This window comes from Stegostoma tigrinum, chromosome 2, assembly GCF_030684315.1.
Source record: "Stegostoma tigrinum isolate sSteTig4 chromosome 2, sSteTig4.hap1, whole genome shotgun sequence".
Classification (NCBI taxonomy): Eukaryota; Metazoa; Chordata; class Chondrichthyes; order Orectolobiformes; family Stegostomatidae; genus Stegostoma; species Stegostoma tigrinum.
The window spans coordinates 82,354,775-82,373,012 of NC_081355.1; the positions used below are offsets into that span (position 1 = coordinate 82,354,775).

General features: G+C 43.7%; 1 protein-coding gene across 3 annotated transcripts in view; it reads left to right on the plus strand.

Moving 5' to 3' along the window:
• The window catches only part of LOC125448583 (collagen alpha-1(XXVIII) chain-like), a 237,635-nt gene that overhangs the window by 156,835 nt on the left and 62,562 nt on the right, over positions 1 to 18,238 (plus strand). For all 3 annotated transcript variants that reach the window (XM_048523982.2, XM_048523988.2, XM_048523976.2), the window contains exon 22: positions 7,953 to 8,021. In XM_048523982.2, the coding sequence (XP_048379939.2) occupies positions 7,953 to 8,021 (69 nt within the window). The remainder of the gene's footprint in view (positions 1 to 7,952; positions 8,022 to 18,238) is intronic.

Sequence of the window (18,238 nt, forward strand, 5' to 3'; positions counted from 1 at the left end):
CAAGAAGCATATCCCGCAATGTTCTTTAGTTTAGCTTACAGTTCTCTCTGCCTATTAACACTATCATTGCAGCAGTAGTTGCCATGCTGATTAGTTGATGAATGGAGTTTGGGCAGGGAAAAGAACAAAGATGAACACGTACTCTTACGTAGCTCTGGGAAACTTAATCATAGAATTGAAGAATGATACTGAAAGGAGCAGTTATCATATCTGTGATGTCTAAAGAACAATTGAAGTTATTCCCTGAAAGAAACTCACTGGGAAGTTTCAGAGGTAGTAGGAACAGCAGATGCTGGAGAATCTGAGATAACAAGATGTAGAACTGGATGAACACAGCAGGCCAAGCAGCATCAGAGGAGCAGGAAGACTGACGTTTGGTTCAAAAGAAGGTTCTAGGCCCAAAACATCAGCCTTCCTGCTCCTATGATGCTGCTTGGCCTGCTGTGTTCATCCAGCTCTACATCTTGTTATCTAACTGAGAAGGTTTTTTAGTTGTATTAAAGGGAGTTGAAATCAAAGATAACGTTTTAGCACTTCTGCTTAAATACAGAGCTAATGTGCTACCCATTGCCATGGAGATGCGGGTAGAGGAAGCCATTTTGAAATAAGGTTACAGGCTTCCCTAAATATCCAGGAATGTTTCTACAGTTGCAGTTTTTTCTTGTGCTATCAGTAATCAATTGAAACGTAGAGCAAGAGATCAGCAAGGCCTGCACTTTAAGCAGAGAAAATGTCGTTTTTATCATTTACCACACAGACGGCAGATAGGAACTCACATTCATGTTGAAGACTAAGTTCATGAAGAGTTAAGGAAAGCTGGAAGATTTGCCTATCAAGTGCAACTGTCACATTGAGAAGTGGTTCTGGGATGAAAAGTTACTCACACAGGAAATAAAAAGGAAGCAAAAAATAGGAGTCTGGGAGCAACTGTGAATTGGGTGTGACAGTTTTGTAATTCCATCAAGAGTGTGCTATGTGTTAAGTAAAAAAGCTATGTTTAAAGAATGCTATGAAATATATCCACAAAAATAGAATAATGTTTCATGGTTAGTTTTTCTATTCACTTGTTACAATGAAGGTTTAAGATGTGGTACGTCAACATTTTATTCTTTCAACTATGAAACAGAAGTTCAAATTTCACTTTAAAAGTAATCAGCCTCAATGGAGATTTGTAAGAAAATGGATCTTGCAGGAATGACCGTCTGATGAAGGGTCTAAGCCCGAAACGTCAGCTTTTGTGCTCCCGAGATGCTGCTTGGCCTGCTGTGTTCATCCAGCCTCACATTTTATTATCTTGGAATTCTCCAGCATCTGCAGTTCCCATTATCTCGGATCTTGCAGGAAGTCTGGCACAGGGCTTGCATAACTAAGTGAATACTAAAATTGCACTTGGGGACTGGAAAAAAAGCAGATGTACTCCTATCTTTTCCAAAAGTAGGAAAGCGATCTGGAAAACCACAGGGCAATGAATTTGATGTCCATTGTATGTTAAGCTATGGAAACCCCTGTTAAAGATAAGGTCATTGTACATCTGGATTGAAATAAAATTATAAAGAAAAGCCATGTGAGGTTTGAAAATTAAGCAACATAGTTTGTCTGAGTAGAGTAATGGAAAGTGGGGCAGTGAAATGTTAATAAAATGTGAGGCTGGATGAACACAGCAGGCCAAGCAGCATCTCAGGAGCACAAAAGCTGATGTTTCGGGCCTGGACCCTTCATCAGAGAGGGGGATGGGGAGAGGGAACTGGAATAAATAGGGAGAGAGGGGGAGGCGGACCGAAGATGGAGAGTAAAGAAGATAGGTGGAGAGAGTATAGGTGGGGAGGTAGGGAGGGGATAGGTCAGTCCAGGGAAGACGGACAGGTCAAGGAGGTGGGATGAGGTTAGTAGGTAGATGGGGGTGCGGCTTGGGGTGGGAGGAAGGGATGGGTGAGAGGAAGAATCGGTTAGGGAGGCAAAGACAGGTTGGACTGGTTTTGGGATGCAGTGGGTGGGGGGGAAGAGCTGGGCTGGTTGTGTGGTGCAGTGGTGGGGGGGGTGACGAACTGGGCTGGTTTAGGGATGCAGTAGGGGAAGGGGAGATTTTGAAACTGGTGAAGTCCACATTGATACCATTAGGCTGCAGGGTTCCCAGGCGGAATATGAGTTGCTGTTCCTGCAACCTTCGGGTGGCATCATTGTGGCAGTGCAGGAGGCCCATGATGGACATGTCATCTAGAGAATGGGAGGGGGAGTGGAAATGGTTTGCGACTGGGAGGTGCAGTTGTTTATTGGGAATCGAGCGTAGGTGTTCTGCAAAGCGGTCTCCAAGCCTCCGCTTGGTTTCCCCAATGTAGAGGAAGCCACACCGGGTACAGTGGATGCAGTATACCACATTGGCAGATGTGCAGGTGAACCTCTGCTTAATGTGGAATGTCATCTTAGGGCCTGGGATAGGGGTGAGGGAGGAGGTGTGGGGGCAAGTGTAGCATTTCCTGCAGTTGCAGGGGAAGGTGCCGGGTGTGGTGGGGTTGGAGGGCAGTGTGGAGCGAACAAGGGAGTCATGGAGAGAGTGGTCTCTCCGGAAAGCAGACAGGGGTGGGGATGGAAAAATCTCTTGGGTGGTGGGGTCGGATTGTAAATGGCGAAAGTGTCGGAGGATGATGCGTTGTGACCAGAGGTTGGTAGGGTGGTGTGTGAGAACGAGGGGGATCCTCTTTGGGCGGTTGTGGCGGGGGCGGGGTGTGAGGGATGTGTTGCGGGAAATATGGGAGACGCGGTCAAGGGCGTTCTCGATCACTGTGGGGGGAAAGTTGCGGTCCTTGAAGAACTTGGACATCTGGGATGTGCGGGAGTGGAATGTCTTATCATGGGAGCAGATGCGGCGGAGGCGGAGGAATTGGGATTAGGGGATGGAATTTTTGCAGGAGGGTGGGTGGGAGGAGGTGTATTCTAGGTAGCTGTGGGAGTCGGTGGGCTTGAAATGGACATCAGTTACAAGCTGGTTGCCTGAGATGGAGACTGAGAGGTCCAGGAAGGTGAGGGATGTGCTGGAGATGGCCCAGGTGAACTGAAGGTTGGGGTGGAAGGTGTTGGTGAAGTGGATGAACAGTTCATCCACTTCACCAACACCTTCCACCCCAACCTTCAGTTCACCTGGGCCATCTCCAGCACATCCCTCACCTTCCTGGACCTCTCAGTCTCCATCTCAGGCAACCAGCTTGTAACTGATGTCCATTTCAAGCCCACCGACTCCCACAGCTACCTAGAATACACCTCCTCCCACCCACCCTCCTGCAAAAATTCCATCCCCTATTCCCAATTCCTCCACCTCCGCCGCATCTGCTCCCACGATAAGACATGCCACTCCCACACATCCCAGATGTCCAAGTTCTTTAAGGACCGCAACGTTCCCCCCACAGTGATCGAGAACGCCCTTGACCGCGTCTCCCGTATTTCCCGCAACACATCCCTCACACCCCGCCCCCGCCACAACCGCCCAAAGAGGATCCCCCTCGTTCTCACACACCACCCTACCAACCTCCGGGTACAACGCATCATCCTCCGACACTTTCGCCATTTACAATCCGACCCCACCACCCAAGACATTTTTCCATCCCCACCCCTGTCAGCTTTCCGGAGAGACCACTCTCTCCGTGACTCCCTTGTTCGCTCCACACTGCCCTCCAACCCCACCACACCCGGCACCTTCCCCTGCAACAACAGGAAATGCTACACTTGCCCCCACACCTCCTCCCTCACCCCTATCCCAGGCCCCAAGATGACATTCCACATTAAGCAGAGGTTCACCTGCACATCTGCCAATGTGGTATACTGCATCCACTGTACCCGGTGCGGCTTCCTCTACATTGGGGAAACCAAGCGGAGGCTTGGAGACCGCTTTGCAGAACACCTCCGCTCAGTTCGCAACAAACAACTGCACCTCCCAGTCGCAAACCATTTCCACTCCCCCTCCCATTCTCTAGATGACATGTCCATCATGGGCCTCCTGCACTGCCACAATGATGCCACCCGAAGGTTGCAGGAACAGCAACTCATATTCCGCCTGGGAACCCTGCAGCCTAATGGTATCAATGTGGACTTCACCAGTTTCAAAATCTCCCCTTCCCCTACTGCATCCCTAAACCAACCCATTTCGTCCCCTCCCCCCAATGCACCACACAACCAGCCCAGCTCTTTCCCCCCCCACCCACTGCATCCCAAAACCAGTCCAACCTGTCTCTGCCTCCCTAACCGGTTCTTCCTCTCACCCATCCCTTCCTCCCACCCCAAACCGCACCCCCATCTACCTACTAACCTCATCCCACCTCCTTGACCTGTCCATCTTCCCTGGACTGACCTATCCCCTCCCTACCTCCCCACCTATACTCTCTCCACCTATCTTCTTTACTCTCTATCTTCGGTCCGCCTCCCCCTCTCTCCCTATTTATTCCAGTTCCCTCTCCCCATCCCCCTCTGTGATGAAGGGTCCAGGCCCGAAACGTCAGCTTTTGTGCTCCTGAGATGCTGCTTGGCCTGCTGTGTTCATCCAACCTCACATTTTATTATCTTGGAATTCTCCAGCATCTGCAGTTCCCATTATCAGTGAAATGTTACATGGTTTTAAAAAATCACTGAAACTGAAAGAAAATCTAAAACACAATTGTGAGACCAGCCTCATATATAGTATAGAAACTTAGGCAATGCCAAGAAGAGAGGAAGAATGATTGGACACTAATAAATTGCAGATGCTGAGAAAAATAAGAAAATACACAATCAGGAGCCATTACATCAGGGGCTCAGCGGAAATTGTGTTAATGTCAAACAAAGTAGCCAAGAAAAGATTAAAAAGATGTGATCATTTATTGTGGAGTGAGAGGGGAAATGTGGTGATGTGAGTGATTGGGTCGTGCTACTGTGAAGAAGGAGAAGATAAAGGCCCAAGACTGATAGAAAGATTGAGTGGTGACAGCTTGGAAAATGAATCGATGACTGACTAGAGCAAGGGAAATCATTCAGCATTGTGTCAACTCCACCTCCCAAAAAAATGGGTAAAGCTGAAAGAAGAACAAAAGAAGAGTTCATAAAAGGAAGGCCTTGCCAATTTAGCTTACTCATTTTCTTTAATAGGATAACAAAGGATTTTGATAGTGCTAAGGCAGTAAAGGTGAAGTCGCCATAGTTATACCAGACCGTAGGGCTGCTCTCTCAATAGAGAGAGGTGGTAGTTTAACCTAACAGTTACTGAACCTCAGATAATAGGAGAGAATGAGAAAGAGAAACATTTCTGATTAATCTCAGCTTGAGTAAGAATTAAACTCATGTTGTTGGTGCTATTTTATATCGCAAACCAGCCATCCAACCAACTGAGCCAACTAACCCTAATTAAGCAGGAGACGTTGTGTACTTAACATTAAGTATGGCATTTGATACCATTCTTCTAGAAGTGTTGATACCTTAAATAAAGAAAGGACCATTCTGAAGAACTATGTTTTGAAATCAGTGATTAATGGAACCTGAGGGTTATAATACAACAATCATCTTGGAAATTGCCCTCAGCTGCGTCTCAAAGTGGTTTCTTTGGGAGCTCTATTATTTAATATTTTTACAAAAGATGTGGAGGTGTGAGTCGTAAGAACAGTCATTGAATTTGAAAATTATTAACCCTCAAGACATTTAAGATGTCTTTGGACAAGCGTTGAAATGCCACAGCTTACAAGGTTTTGGGCCGAGAGCTGGAAAATGGTATTAGAATAGATAGATGCTTGATGATCAGTACAGACACAATGGGCTGAAGAGTCTCTTTCCGTGCTGTATAAACTCTATGATGCTCCATGATATAAAGTTGATAAAGATAGTAGACTACAAAGCTGGACCAGCATACCTACAGGAAAATGTAAAAATACATGGAAATTGAGCAGGCATGTAAGAGATGAAATTTCATGTTGAGAAATGCAAAGTGCTTCAGATGAGGTCAAGCATCTAGAAAGGGATTATTATTGCTGTGAAAACCGAATTACCATTCAACCAAATTACTTATCGACATGTGGAAGCTTTTAATTACACATGTGTTTCTTAAACAGCCAAAAGATCACAGCAGACAGAAATTCAGGGCTGCCACTGGCAATTATGCCATGGGAACTTCAAACAGCGATCCATCAAAGGAATCCATCATAGCAATCTGGATTGTGATCTCTTTTGGGCACAGAGATAATAAAGGGCTGAGTACCCTTCTCAGAAGGATGTCATCCACTGTTGATCATGTCCCAGACTGCAGGCATGTTTGTGGTTTACACTTCCAGAAATATACAATAAAAAGGTACAACTACGTTCACTGCCTCCATCACATCTATTTAGATGATGTAGTGTGCCATACTAGTATTTCCAATATGTCTTCAATTTTTCCTCAGTCAACAATTTCAACCCACCCTTGTTGACAAGGCTGTCCATTTTAGTACTCAGTTTCACATATCTGCTCTCACTCCTTCCCCTCACTTCCAGAATCTTGATAAGTTTCCTCTTGCCACGATCTTGTACCCTGCCAGCCTCTGCATTCAGTAGATCACACTCTACTATTTTTACCAACTCCAATGTGATACCACCACCAAACACATCTCTCCCTGTCTTCCCCTTTCAGCATTCCAATGAAATTGTTCCCTTCATAACACCCTGCTTCACTTCTCCATCATTCTTTACAGTCCAATTCTATGGCAGATGTAGAAGATGCAACACCCCACCTTTTTCTCTCCTTTATTCTTGGCATCAAATGCCCCAAACACTGCTTCCAACTGAAACAAAGATTTACTTGCACTTTCCATTCAATACACTGTTCACTCTACACTGGGGAAACCAAATGCAAACTGGGACATAGCTTTGCAGAACACCTCAGTCAGCAGCCATGACTTGGAGCTTTCTGTCTCTTGTCATTTTAATCTTTCCTCTTGATCCTATTCTGAACTTGTTATCCTAGTACTGTTATAGTCTTCTAACGAAGCTCAAAGCTCAGCACCTCTCTTTCAACTGGGCATTTTACAAACATTTGAATTCAACAATAGCTTAAGCAATTTTAAATCACAATGTCTAATTCCATTTAGTTTCATTTTTTTTCTCTTTCTGAATCAGTTTGTTGCACATCTGAACGGTTACTGTCATGCCATTAACACTTTATTTTGATACATCTTTTGTCTCTTTACTTGTCTCATTATTACACACTTTGACTTTATACTGTGACGCTGTTGGCTGTTTAATCCATTTGCCCTCTATCCTATCAAAACACTTGACTTTTGTTTTATTCCCACCCTCTCCTCTCGCATACTCGAAATCTGTTATATTTCCAAATTTTCTTAGTTCCAACGGAAGATCACAGACACAAAATCTTAACTTGATTTTTTCTTCTGCACTGTCTAAAAGACCTATTGCAGTGCTTCCCAAACATTTTCCCCACTGTGACCCCATTCCGCGATTTGTAAAATCTCAAGACCTGCTGTGATAACTGTATGTGCAGAGAGTATAATACCAGAAAATGAAAATATTTTATGTATTACTATACAAGCCAACAGTTAAACCATAATACAGTGGAATACTGTGGACAGTTTAGGCCTCTCACCTAAGAAAAGGTATAATGGCATTGGAGACAATCCAGAAGACATTCTCTCTGATACCAGATATGACTTATAACATCAATCAATGCAAATATCAAGGAACACCATAATTTTGCAGATAACAAAGTGTGGAGCTAGAGGAACACAGCAGGTCAGGCAGCATCAGTGGAACAGGAGAGCTGACGTTTCAGGTCGGGACCCTTATTCAGAAATTTCTGAAGAAAGGTCCCGATCCGAAATGTCAGCTTTCCTGTTCCTCTGATGCTGCCTGGCCTGCTGTGTTCCTCCATCTCCACACTTTGTTATCTCTGACTCCAGCATTTCCAGTTCTTGCTTTCTCACAATAACTTTGTATACTTTATTCAATTTCAGGGAGAACCTGGGCTCCGTGGTGAGGTTGGTTTACCAGGGCCAGTAGGAAAAGGATTTCCAGGACCAAAGGTAAATGAAAACCTATAATTTTAAAATTGATTTTCTTTTCATTCATTCATGGGTTGTGCATGTCACTGGCCAGACCAATATTTCTTGGCCGTCCCTAATTGCCCTGGAGAAATCATGTGCAGCTGCCAGCATTGGTCTAGGGTGGACAAGGTCAGAAATCGCATGACACCAGGTTATAGTCCAACAGGTTTATCTGAAAACACAAGCTTTTGGAGCCTCGGTTCTTCGTCAGGTGTTAGTGCCTGCCGTGTCATTTCTGACCTTGTCCTTCAGAAAATGATGGTCAGCTCCCACACTGAATTACTGCAATCTTAGCGGTAGATGGACACCCATTGTGCATTTAAATAGGGAGTTCCAGGACTTTGGCCCAGCAACAGTGAAGATAGTTGCTCCTGCTGTTCTAGGTGGTAGAAGTAATGAGATTGGATGGTACTATCAGGTACTGACAGAGTACAATAATTCCAAACATATGGTTTCCCAGGAAATCTGGATTAATTCAATCTAAATTCCGTTTTAAGAACTTTGGAACTAATAAGGCAGTTGGAAAATGTTTCCGTAATTTTTTTTGAGATCTGAAAGTGAAATCTAAAATCTCAAGTTAACAGAATGAACTCACAGTTTGAATTTAGTTCTTATATGAATTAACTTAAGTAATGTCTCAATATGATTTTAGTGCAATTACACCTGTAATAAGGTATAATGGGTGAAGTTGCACTGCAGTAACCAGTCAGAAACTAATGTCAGGAAATTGAAATTCTCAGTCTAAAGACCCAAGTTATGCTACTAACTGTTTTTCACTTCGCTAATGGCATTGGCATATGGGGAGGCTTTGCTTAGATTTGGTCCTAAAGGTCAACTTCCTCTGCCACTACCTGAGCCTTCACTGACCTAGGAGCAGCGTCAGCCACCCCCACGGACATTACCAGTTTCAAATCGACCATCATCTGCTCTATCTCAGTCAGGCACCTTACAACCTCATCTGCCATTGACTTAATGCCTGTACTGTGGAATTCTGCCAACTCTGCCAGAAATTTAACATAAGGCTTGAACATGTGGACATCCCAAAGATCATGAAGCAAGATTATTTGTTTCACTGGTATCAGGTCATGACAAACATGAGGCAAATTATGGTTAAACGAGGAAGTATTTAGAGTACTCTTTTGTTTTCAGCAAATGGGTCTTACACTTCTATCTTCTCAGCAATATTCAAAACTAACAAGCACAGTTATCACTTCCATGTTGACGAAGAGTCAAATTATTTCATATTTACTTAAAACAGCCTTATAACTGCAAACCAAGACCAATCATTCCAAATTCTGTCCACTAGCCTATCAAGGATCAAACTGCCACGTCATCAGTGCAATTTTAGTTCTAATCGTAATTTGTGGCAACCAGTAGGAGTGGAGCCATTACTTGAACATGGGATGTAGGAATGGCTAGCTAGGCCAACATTTATTGTATGTTCCAAATTACAATTGAAAAGATGATGATAAACCACTTCAATGACCTGTTGTTTGTAGTCCTTGAGATGTAGGTGCGCTCGCAGAACTGTTAGGAAGGGAGTTCCAAGGTTTTAATCCAACGCCATTAAAAAAGTGGCAATACAGCTACAAGTTAGGTACAGTGTGGCTCGCAGGTGAATCTCCTGCATGTAGGCAATAAATCCTTTTGGTGTGTGTGTGTGTGTGTGTGTGTGTGTGTGTGTGTGTGTGTGTGTGTGTGTGTGTGTGTGTGTGTGTGTGTGTGTGTGTGTGTGTGTGTGTGTGTGTGTGTGTGTGTGTGTGTGTGTGTGTGTGTGTGTAGCATTTTAATTGTGTTAATATCAGTAATAATTCTTGTTCATTACAGAAACTGGTCCATGACTTATATCAACCAAAGTCACACTACTGTGCATACTTTGAGAAAAAACACTTTAAAATTTGGTATGATTCCAGCAATAAAGGATTCTCAATTCATTGCATGCTACCCTTGTGGGTTGTAATTAAGCTTAGACCCTTATCCAAGATTGAATGTGATTACACTGGAAAGTAAATTAATGATGATTTGGGTGTGTTATTGGTAAATAATACGAGAAGGCAATCACTTAGGATCTCTACTGTACCTAGACATGGCACTGGAAATGGCAAAATATTTCCCGCAGGGACAGTGTTGTCTTGAAGGAAATTTTGAAACAAAGGTCGATTGACTTGGTGGGTCAACTGGAGGTAGCATTGCCTAACAGAGCTAAAAGGCCAGACAGAATTGAGGTATCAGCACAGCACTTGGGTTGAGAGGAAATACAAAAGAGGCCAAGTACTTCAGAAAGGGAATTGTTGGAATCAGGTAATATTCAGTTAAAGCAGCTTGAGCATCAGGAGAGTGTTAAGAAACCAGAGATGGCAGGAAAATAAATGGATGGGGAAGGTGGAATTGCAGAGAGAAGAGAAAGTGAGAGAATATGACAGCAGCCTTAAAACAGCTTGAAACAGGAAACATCAGCTGCTGATACAAGCTATGATATGGAGAATCTGAGCCATTATTTGAATTTCAGTAAGGGAGTTTTAAATTTGCTTTGGCAGTACCAAAATTTGAGGGAAAGGAAATGGAAGCTTTCTTCATATCATTTGAGAAAATGACTAGGAAAGTGGTGGGTAAGAGGACCGGACATTATTCTTGCAGTGTAAGTTGACAGGTAAAGCACAGGAAATGTACGCTTCACTGTCAAAGAAGATTTCCTGGAATTGTGATGCAGTAAAGAAGACTATATTGGTGCACTATACGTTAGTGCCTGAGGCATATTGGTAAAGGTTTTGAAACTTAATGAACAGCCTGGGCAAACCAATATTGAATTTGAAAGGATTAAGCAAAATAATTTTGACAGGTGAACGAGAGCATTTGAGGGCGAAACTGCATATCAGGGTCTTTGAGAGATTATTTTCTCAGAGGAATTTAAAAATTCACTACTTTCAATATAAGAACTCATGCAGCAATAATAACTGACAATTATAAGCTAATCCCTAAAACTGTTACTATTATTTATCATATTCATAAAATTGAAAGGAATAGAAAATGGGAGAGTGAAATGAAGGCAGGTAGCCAAGGAAATCGTGAAAAATATGAGGTGATTCATTTTGGTAGAACGAGCAAGGCGAGGGGACTTACATGGGTGGTAGGGCCTTAAGATGCTCAAAGGCTGCAGGCCAGGTAGATAAGGTAGTTAAGTAGGCATATGGGGTTCTTGGTTTATTAGTCAAGATGCTGAATGCAGGAACAAGGAGGAGAAGGTATCTGATGTTGATTAGGCCACAGCTAGAATAGTTTGTAGTTCTGGTTGCAACACCGTAGGAAGGATTTGATTGCACGAGAGATGAGGCAGAAGAGATTCACCAGGGTATCACCTGGGCTGGAGCGATTAAGCTATGATGAGACTAGATAGGCTGGCGATGTTTCCCTGAGAGCAGAGAAGGCTGAGGAAGGAAGTGATTGAGAGGTACAAAGTCATGAGGGGCATTGTCGGGTAGATTGGGAGAAATTTTTCCTTTTAGTAGAGGAGTAAGTAACCAGGGGCACAGTTTTAAGGTAAAGGGCAGGAGGTTTAGAAGGGTAATGAGGAAAGATTGTTTCACCCTGAGAGTGGTGAGGATCTGAAGCTCATTGCCTAAAAGGTGATAGAGGCAGGAACTCTTAAGGCATTAAAGAACTACTTAGACAAGCACTTGAGATGCCATAGCATATAAGGCCATGGGCAAGTGCTGGAAAGTGGGATTGGAATAATTAGATGCTAGAGGACCAATGCAGACACAAAGTGCTGAAGAGCCACTTTCAGTGCTGTAAAACCCCTATGACTGTCTAAGTCTATCCTCAATACTGTCCCCATACAAAAAATATTTTTGTGTATTTTCTGCTCGTGTGGTCCTGGCATCTTGCCTTATCCATCTGGAGCGCATATATTAAATAGCACACACTTAGTCCCCGACCTTTCCATCTTGGCTCTGGAAGCACAATCGCAGATCTGGCACTTTCCCAACATTGGAGGAGAAATATGTAGACGATGGTAACACTAGGGGGTCAGAATCATTAATATTGATGCAATATTTGGTAGAATGTCCCTTAGTTTTAAATGAAACCTATCATAGTCTGAATTTATAGCTACGCTGCCAAGATGTGCTCACAAACGTCTTTATGTTTGTGAAAGGTATATCCAAATATTAGCATCTCCTAAATAATGCACTAAAGTTGGGAGACTTAACTCCACATCTCATATAAGATTCTATTCTTTTGTATCCACAACTGTGAAATGTTTACCTTTTTAATATGTAAGGCTGAATGTTTTCCCTGGTTTATTCTCAATAGCACTTTTTCAGTGCACTATAGTGACAAGATTCACTTTATGATTTTTAAAAGATCATTGACTACATTGGGGGTTAACTCACAATGTAGCAAAGGCAGATTCCGTTCTGGTTCTCTGCCACAATCCCATTCCCTCAGATAGCAAAGTTCACCCTGACTGAAATATCCACCTTTCCCTCACCAAAACCAGCCCCCAAAAGTGGGGTAACACAGTGAGGAGCTGGAGGAACACAGCAGGCCAGACAGCACGAGAGGAGCAGGGAAGCTGACGTTTCGGATCGGGACCCTTCTTCAGAAAATCCCGTAAATGGGGATTGCCTTTTATTGATCACAGAGCAGGGAGCCTAAAGCTACTTCGGTCAGGCAATGTCCTCACTTGTAGGGGCATGTAGTCCATTAAAGACAGTTCTGACACCTGGCAGCCAGTACCTGATTACTACAGAATCAGGTCAGGGCTCCCAAAAACAACCATGGCTGAGCTACCCCTGAACATTCAGGGCGACTGCTGCTCAGACAAAATTCAGCTTTAGGGAACACAAAGCATGATAGTAGTTTTGAACTCTCCTCCACAAACAGTAATTGACTCTAGACCAGTTGTTTAATTTGAATTTGAGTTTGGTAGGTTTTTGTTAACCAAAGATATTAAGCAAATTGGACCATTGTCAGATATATGAAGTCAGGTTGCACGTCAGCTATACTCTCGTTGAATGGCTGGAAGGGCTACTGTTGTTCCTATATTCCTTAGCTCCTACATTTTAGCTTTCTATCTGCAGGCTCCTGGAACAAAACCTCCCAACACTTGGACCAGTAAAGCATGCATTGGCACTGCCAGTCAAAGTCACCAGAGGCCTTCATTTCTTTAACTCCAGCTACTTTCGGGTGCTTGTGACATTTGCAGGCTTTGCCATTTACGCTAACCAGATTTCTACCGATAGCTGAGCAGACTCAGTGGATGGCTTCTGAAAAGATGCTGCTGATGACACCTGACCTACCTCCGATCCACAGGAAAACCGCAACAGAAGTCACATGAGCTTGAGAATGATCATCAAGCAATCATGGGCTGCACCAGGTCCGGTTTTAATACCTCAACAGATCTTGGTGTGTGCCAGCAAGGATGTTTCGAATGATAATGGTCAGCTTTACATGGCAGAGCATAGTGCTGGAGTGAAGACTGAGGCTGGAGGAAGAGGAAAATAATATCTGCGGTGCAACTTCTGAGCAAGAGGGGCTTGGTGTCACTTTCTAATTTACTCGTAGTATTTTCCTCAAGTGATGCACACTTGACAGCTGAGAGGCAAAATGGGGATGAGTGGACAATTAAGGCCTCAAATAAAGGCTTGAAACACTTTTATTCAATAAAGTGATACATTGCGTGAAGGTACAAAGTATTCGTCTCCCTTTACTTTGTCCTTCTACATAGTACTACCTCTGTGACTTCAGCATAACCAGAGAGAGCTCTGACTGTGGGATCTCTGAGCTTTGGTGCTTTTGAAAACGTCATGAAAGACTATGCCACGTACAACTGATCAGGAGCAGTCTCTTCCATCTGCACAGGATACTCTGTGACTTGACGGGATGGGCAAAGGGTGGAGGGGTGAGAGTGCTTTGAGCTGTGTCCCCTTTCCATGTGCATTTTTACTACTGTTGCTCTCAAAATCCCACACTTTTCTGAGGAGCAGTGCCATGCACTTGATTACCCGCCATACATGTTTTTCTAAGGAGGTGGGCTCCAATATACAGGTCTGAGATGCCATGGTAAAGATGGGCTCATCCAATGTCTCTCCAAGGGCCAGTGATGCCCAAGGCTGAGATGTGGGGGTTCTAGCTGAGCAGAATTTGGAGTGGCCTAAGACAGGAGCTGTCTGATGAATTCTCTTAAAGTCTGCTTGTGGGAAAGGGCATTCCATATGGAAAGAAGGCCCAGGTATGGCTAGTGTGTACAGAGGTTCTCTTAATCTGACACATTGTCCCTGCCCTCAGCAACTACCAATTCCCCAACCTACCTCCCCAGAGCCAGCTTGTAACCCTAGCAACCTTGACCCTACTGAATGGAATGATGCGATTCTTGGCTGGTTGCTGTTCCAATATTGACCACCTCGCCTGGCAGTACTGCTAGGACAGAAAAGCTGGGGCCTCTTAAACAGGCCATCAGCTGTTGGAGATGGAAGCTTGTTCTTTAAAAAGACACCCAACCCAAGTGCAATCAGTTATTTGCCTGATACACAAAATTTCTGGCTGCGTTTGCAGAATAAGCTGAAGCCAGGCTGTCCCTAACTTTCTGGCCCGTGGTCAGGCCCAGCACCTCCACCCACTAGAATCCCAGTCACTGTGTGACAATCCTGTTGCCTACCTTGGAGGCCTCATCAATGTATGTGTATCTGAACTGGTGGAAGAAATGCATGAATTATATAAGAGTATATTCTCAGGATACACTTGCTGAGAATATGTTACAGCTCCTGAGCACTCCTTATCTTCCTCCATTCTGGGCCCTGCAACACATTTGAAGGACATCCAGGAGCAAAAGGCATGAATTAGGATGGAAATGAGGAAATTGTACAAAGTTGGTATTGTGTTAATGTTAATAATTCAGTCAGAGATGGCAGCACATTTATGTGTGATTGTTGTCTGCCATGTGATTGTTTAATATCTAGTTCTGTCATGAATTCACCTCCTTAACCTACTACTGCTTAAATCTAAGCCCCATGGTAATTGACCTCTCCATTAATGGAAAAAGTACCTTCTTGTCAATCCAAACTTTACCACTCATAACCTTATAAATATCTGTCAGATTCCCTCTCAACGTTCACTGCTCCATTGAAAAAAAACCCTGTCTAAATAATAGATAACAAAGTGTGGAGCTGGATGAACACAGCAGGCCAAGCAGCATCTCAGGAGCACAAAAGCTGACATTTCGGGCCTCTACATTGGGGAAACCAAGCGGAGGCTTGGGGACCGCTTTGCAGAACACCTCTGCTCAGTTCGCAACAAACAACTGCACCTCCCAGTCGCGAACCATTTCAACTCCCCCTCCCATTCCTCAGACGACATGTCCATCATGGGCCTCCTGCAGTGCCACAATGATGCCACCTGAAGGTTGCAGGAACAGCAAATCATATTCCGCTTGGGAACCCTGCAGCACAATGGTATCAATGTGGACTTCACAAGCTTCAAAATCTCCCCTTCCCCCACTGCATCCCAAACCCAGCCCAGTTCTTCCCCTCCCCACACTGCATCACAAAACCAGCCCAGCCTGTCTCTGCTTCCCTAACCTGTTCTTCCTCTCACCCATCCCTTCCTCGCACCTCCATTTCCTACCTACCACCTCATCCCGCCTCCTTGACCTGGCCATCTTCCCTGGACTGACCTATCCCCTCCCTACCTCCTCACCTATACTCTCCTCTCTACCTATCTTCTTTTCTCTCCATCTTCGGTCCGCCTCCCCCTCTCTCCCTATTTATTTCAGTTCCCTCTCCCCATCCCCCTCTCTGATGAAGGGTCGAGGCCCGAAACGTCAGCTTTTGTGCTCCTGAGATGCTGCTTGCCTTGCTGTGTTCATCCAGCTCCACACTTTGTTATCTTGGATTCTCCAGCATCTGCAGTTCCCATTATCACTGTCTAAATAATATTTTTCTTATAGCTCAGAGCCTCCAAAATCCTGGTAAATTCACCTCTGCACCCTGTCTGGTACAATCACATCTTTCCGATAAGATGGTGACCGTATTCAGTACTCCAGTTGTGGCCTAACTGATGATTTAGTCACTGTGTATAAGCAAAGGCAGCAGTCAGTTTATGCACATTAAGTATAGTACAATGAAATTCATGTAAATGATGATGATGATCTAACTGATCACATGACCCAACATCAGTAGATGAGAAGACCCTTGTCTAAAAGGAGCAAATGAAGAGAAAGGTCTCAGACACTGCACTAGATAGATGCATTTGAAATCAGCTGTGTACAGATGTAAATAAAATTTATTTACATTACAAGCGGAGTTGCAAAGTATAACTTGGAGGTATGAAGAAAGTAATCTGTGTATGTGTAGACTCTCACATCCCAAGATACTGCAGAGTGGAACCTCAGTGTTGTAGGTAACACTGTTGGCTTCAAGCACAAATAAGATCCCACAAATAGCAACGGGATGAATGACCATCTAATGTAGGATTAACTAGGATTAGCTGAAGAATTGCACTGTCAAGAATCTTCGCCCTTCTTTGAAAAACTGCCCTGGGTTGAGTGTCACCTGAACTGGCAGATGTACAGACTAAAATCAGGCCATTTCTGAGAATGTAGAATCTTTAATATTGGCTGTCTAACTATCAACATCCTGGGGTAATCATTGACCAGAATCTGAACTTGGATTGGCCATAAAAATAAAAGCCAAAGCCTGGGAATTCTGGAAATATGAAACAAACACAGAAACTCCTGGAGTTATGAAGAGTAGCCATATCAGATTGGAAGCACTAATTCTGTTTCTTTCTCCACTGATGTTGCCAGGCCTGCTGAGTTTCTCCAGCATTTTCTGTGTAATCCATTTAAATACTGTGGCTACAAGAACAGGTAAAAGACTAGAATCCTATGGTAAATACCTCATTTTCTGAATCCTCAAATTTTGTCCACCATCTGCAAGGCATAAGACATGAGTGTGGTAGAATAATCCCCACTTGCATGGATGCAGGCAGTTCCAACAACACTCATGAAGCATGACACTAATGAGGGCAAAACAGTCTGCTTGATTGGCCCCAAATCTATAAATATTCTCTCATTCCACCATCAACATACTGTAAGTAGCAGCAGTGTGTATCGCCTATGAGATGCATTGTAAGTATACATTAAGGTTCCATAGACAGCACATTTCAAATCCATGGTCACTACAATCTAGAAGAGCATGGACACCGAATGCATGAGAACACCACCATCTGTAGATAACAAGGTGTGGAGCTGGAGGAACATAGCAGGCTAGGCAGCATCAGAGGAGCAGGAAAGCTGATGTTTTGGGTCTGGACCCTTCTTCAGAAAAACTGTAGGTTTTTAGGTCCCATTTTGTAGGTTCTGTTCCACCCCACTCGTCATCCTGACTTGGAATAAATCACTGTTCCTTCAGAGTCACCGAGTTAAAATTCTGGAACTCCCTCCATAACAATATTGTGGGTGTACCAACACTAAATGAACAGCACCAGTTCAGGAAGGCAGCTTATCATCACCTTCTTCAGTGCTACCAGTGTGAGGAATAAATGCTGGCCCAGCCAGTGTTGCCCAAAACCCTTGAATTTTTTTTAAAGAATTATTTTATCTGCTGAGACTCCTCAGCAGGGTTTGACCTCACAACCTATTGCTGCAGAAGGAAGGCTGTTTCAAAGGAGCCAGCCGCCTGTGGAAACATTGTGTGTATAAATTGGCTGCTTTGTTTGCTTACATAAATGTAGTTCAAAAGCAATTCATCATCTCTGAAGCACTTTGGGACATCCTGGAGATGTGAAAGATGTCATGAGAAAAGCTTTCTACTTTCTGCTTCTCTTAACCCCAAAAATAGTTTTATTTATGTCCCTGTACAGTATTATACATCACAGCATTGATTCAGTGATTTAAAATAAGGATTACAGATTTACTGAGTTATTCACATGACATTCTTTCATTATTTTATAGGGGATCTGGCGGTGCAATGACAATGTCATTGGACTAGTAATCCAGAAGCTCTGGTTAATGTTCTAGGGACATAGCTTCAAAATCCTGCTGTGGAATCTGGTGGAATTTAAATTCAATTCATAAAGAAAGTAAAAATGTACTCTTCTGGAACCGGAAGCTTGTCTCAATTATGATGTGTGCGAAACTGTCATTCATTGTTCTACCGTACCAATTTAGTGCACTAATGCCCTTTAGGGAAGGAAAT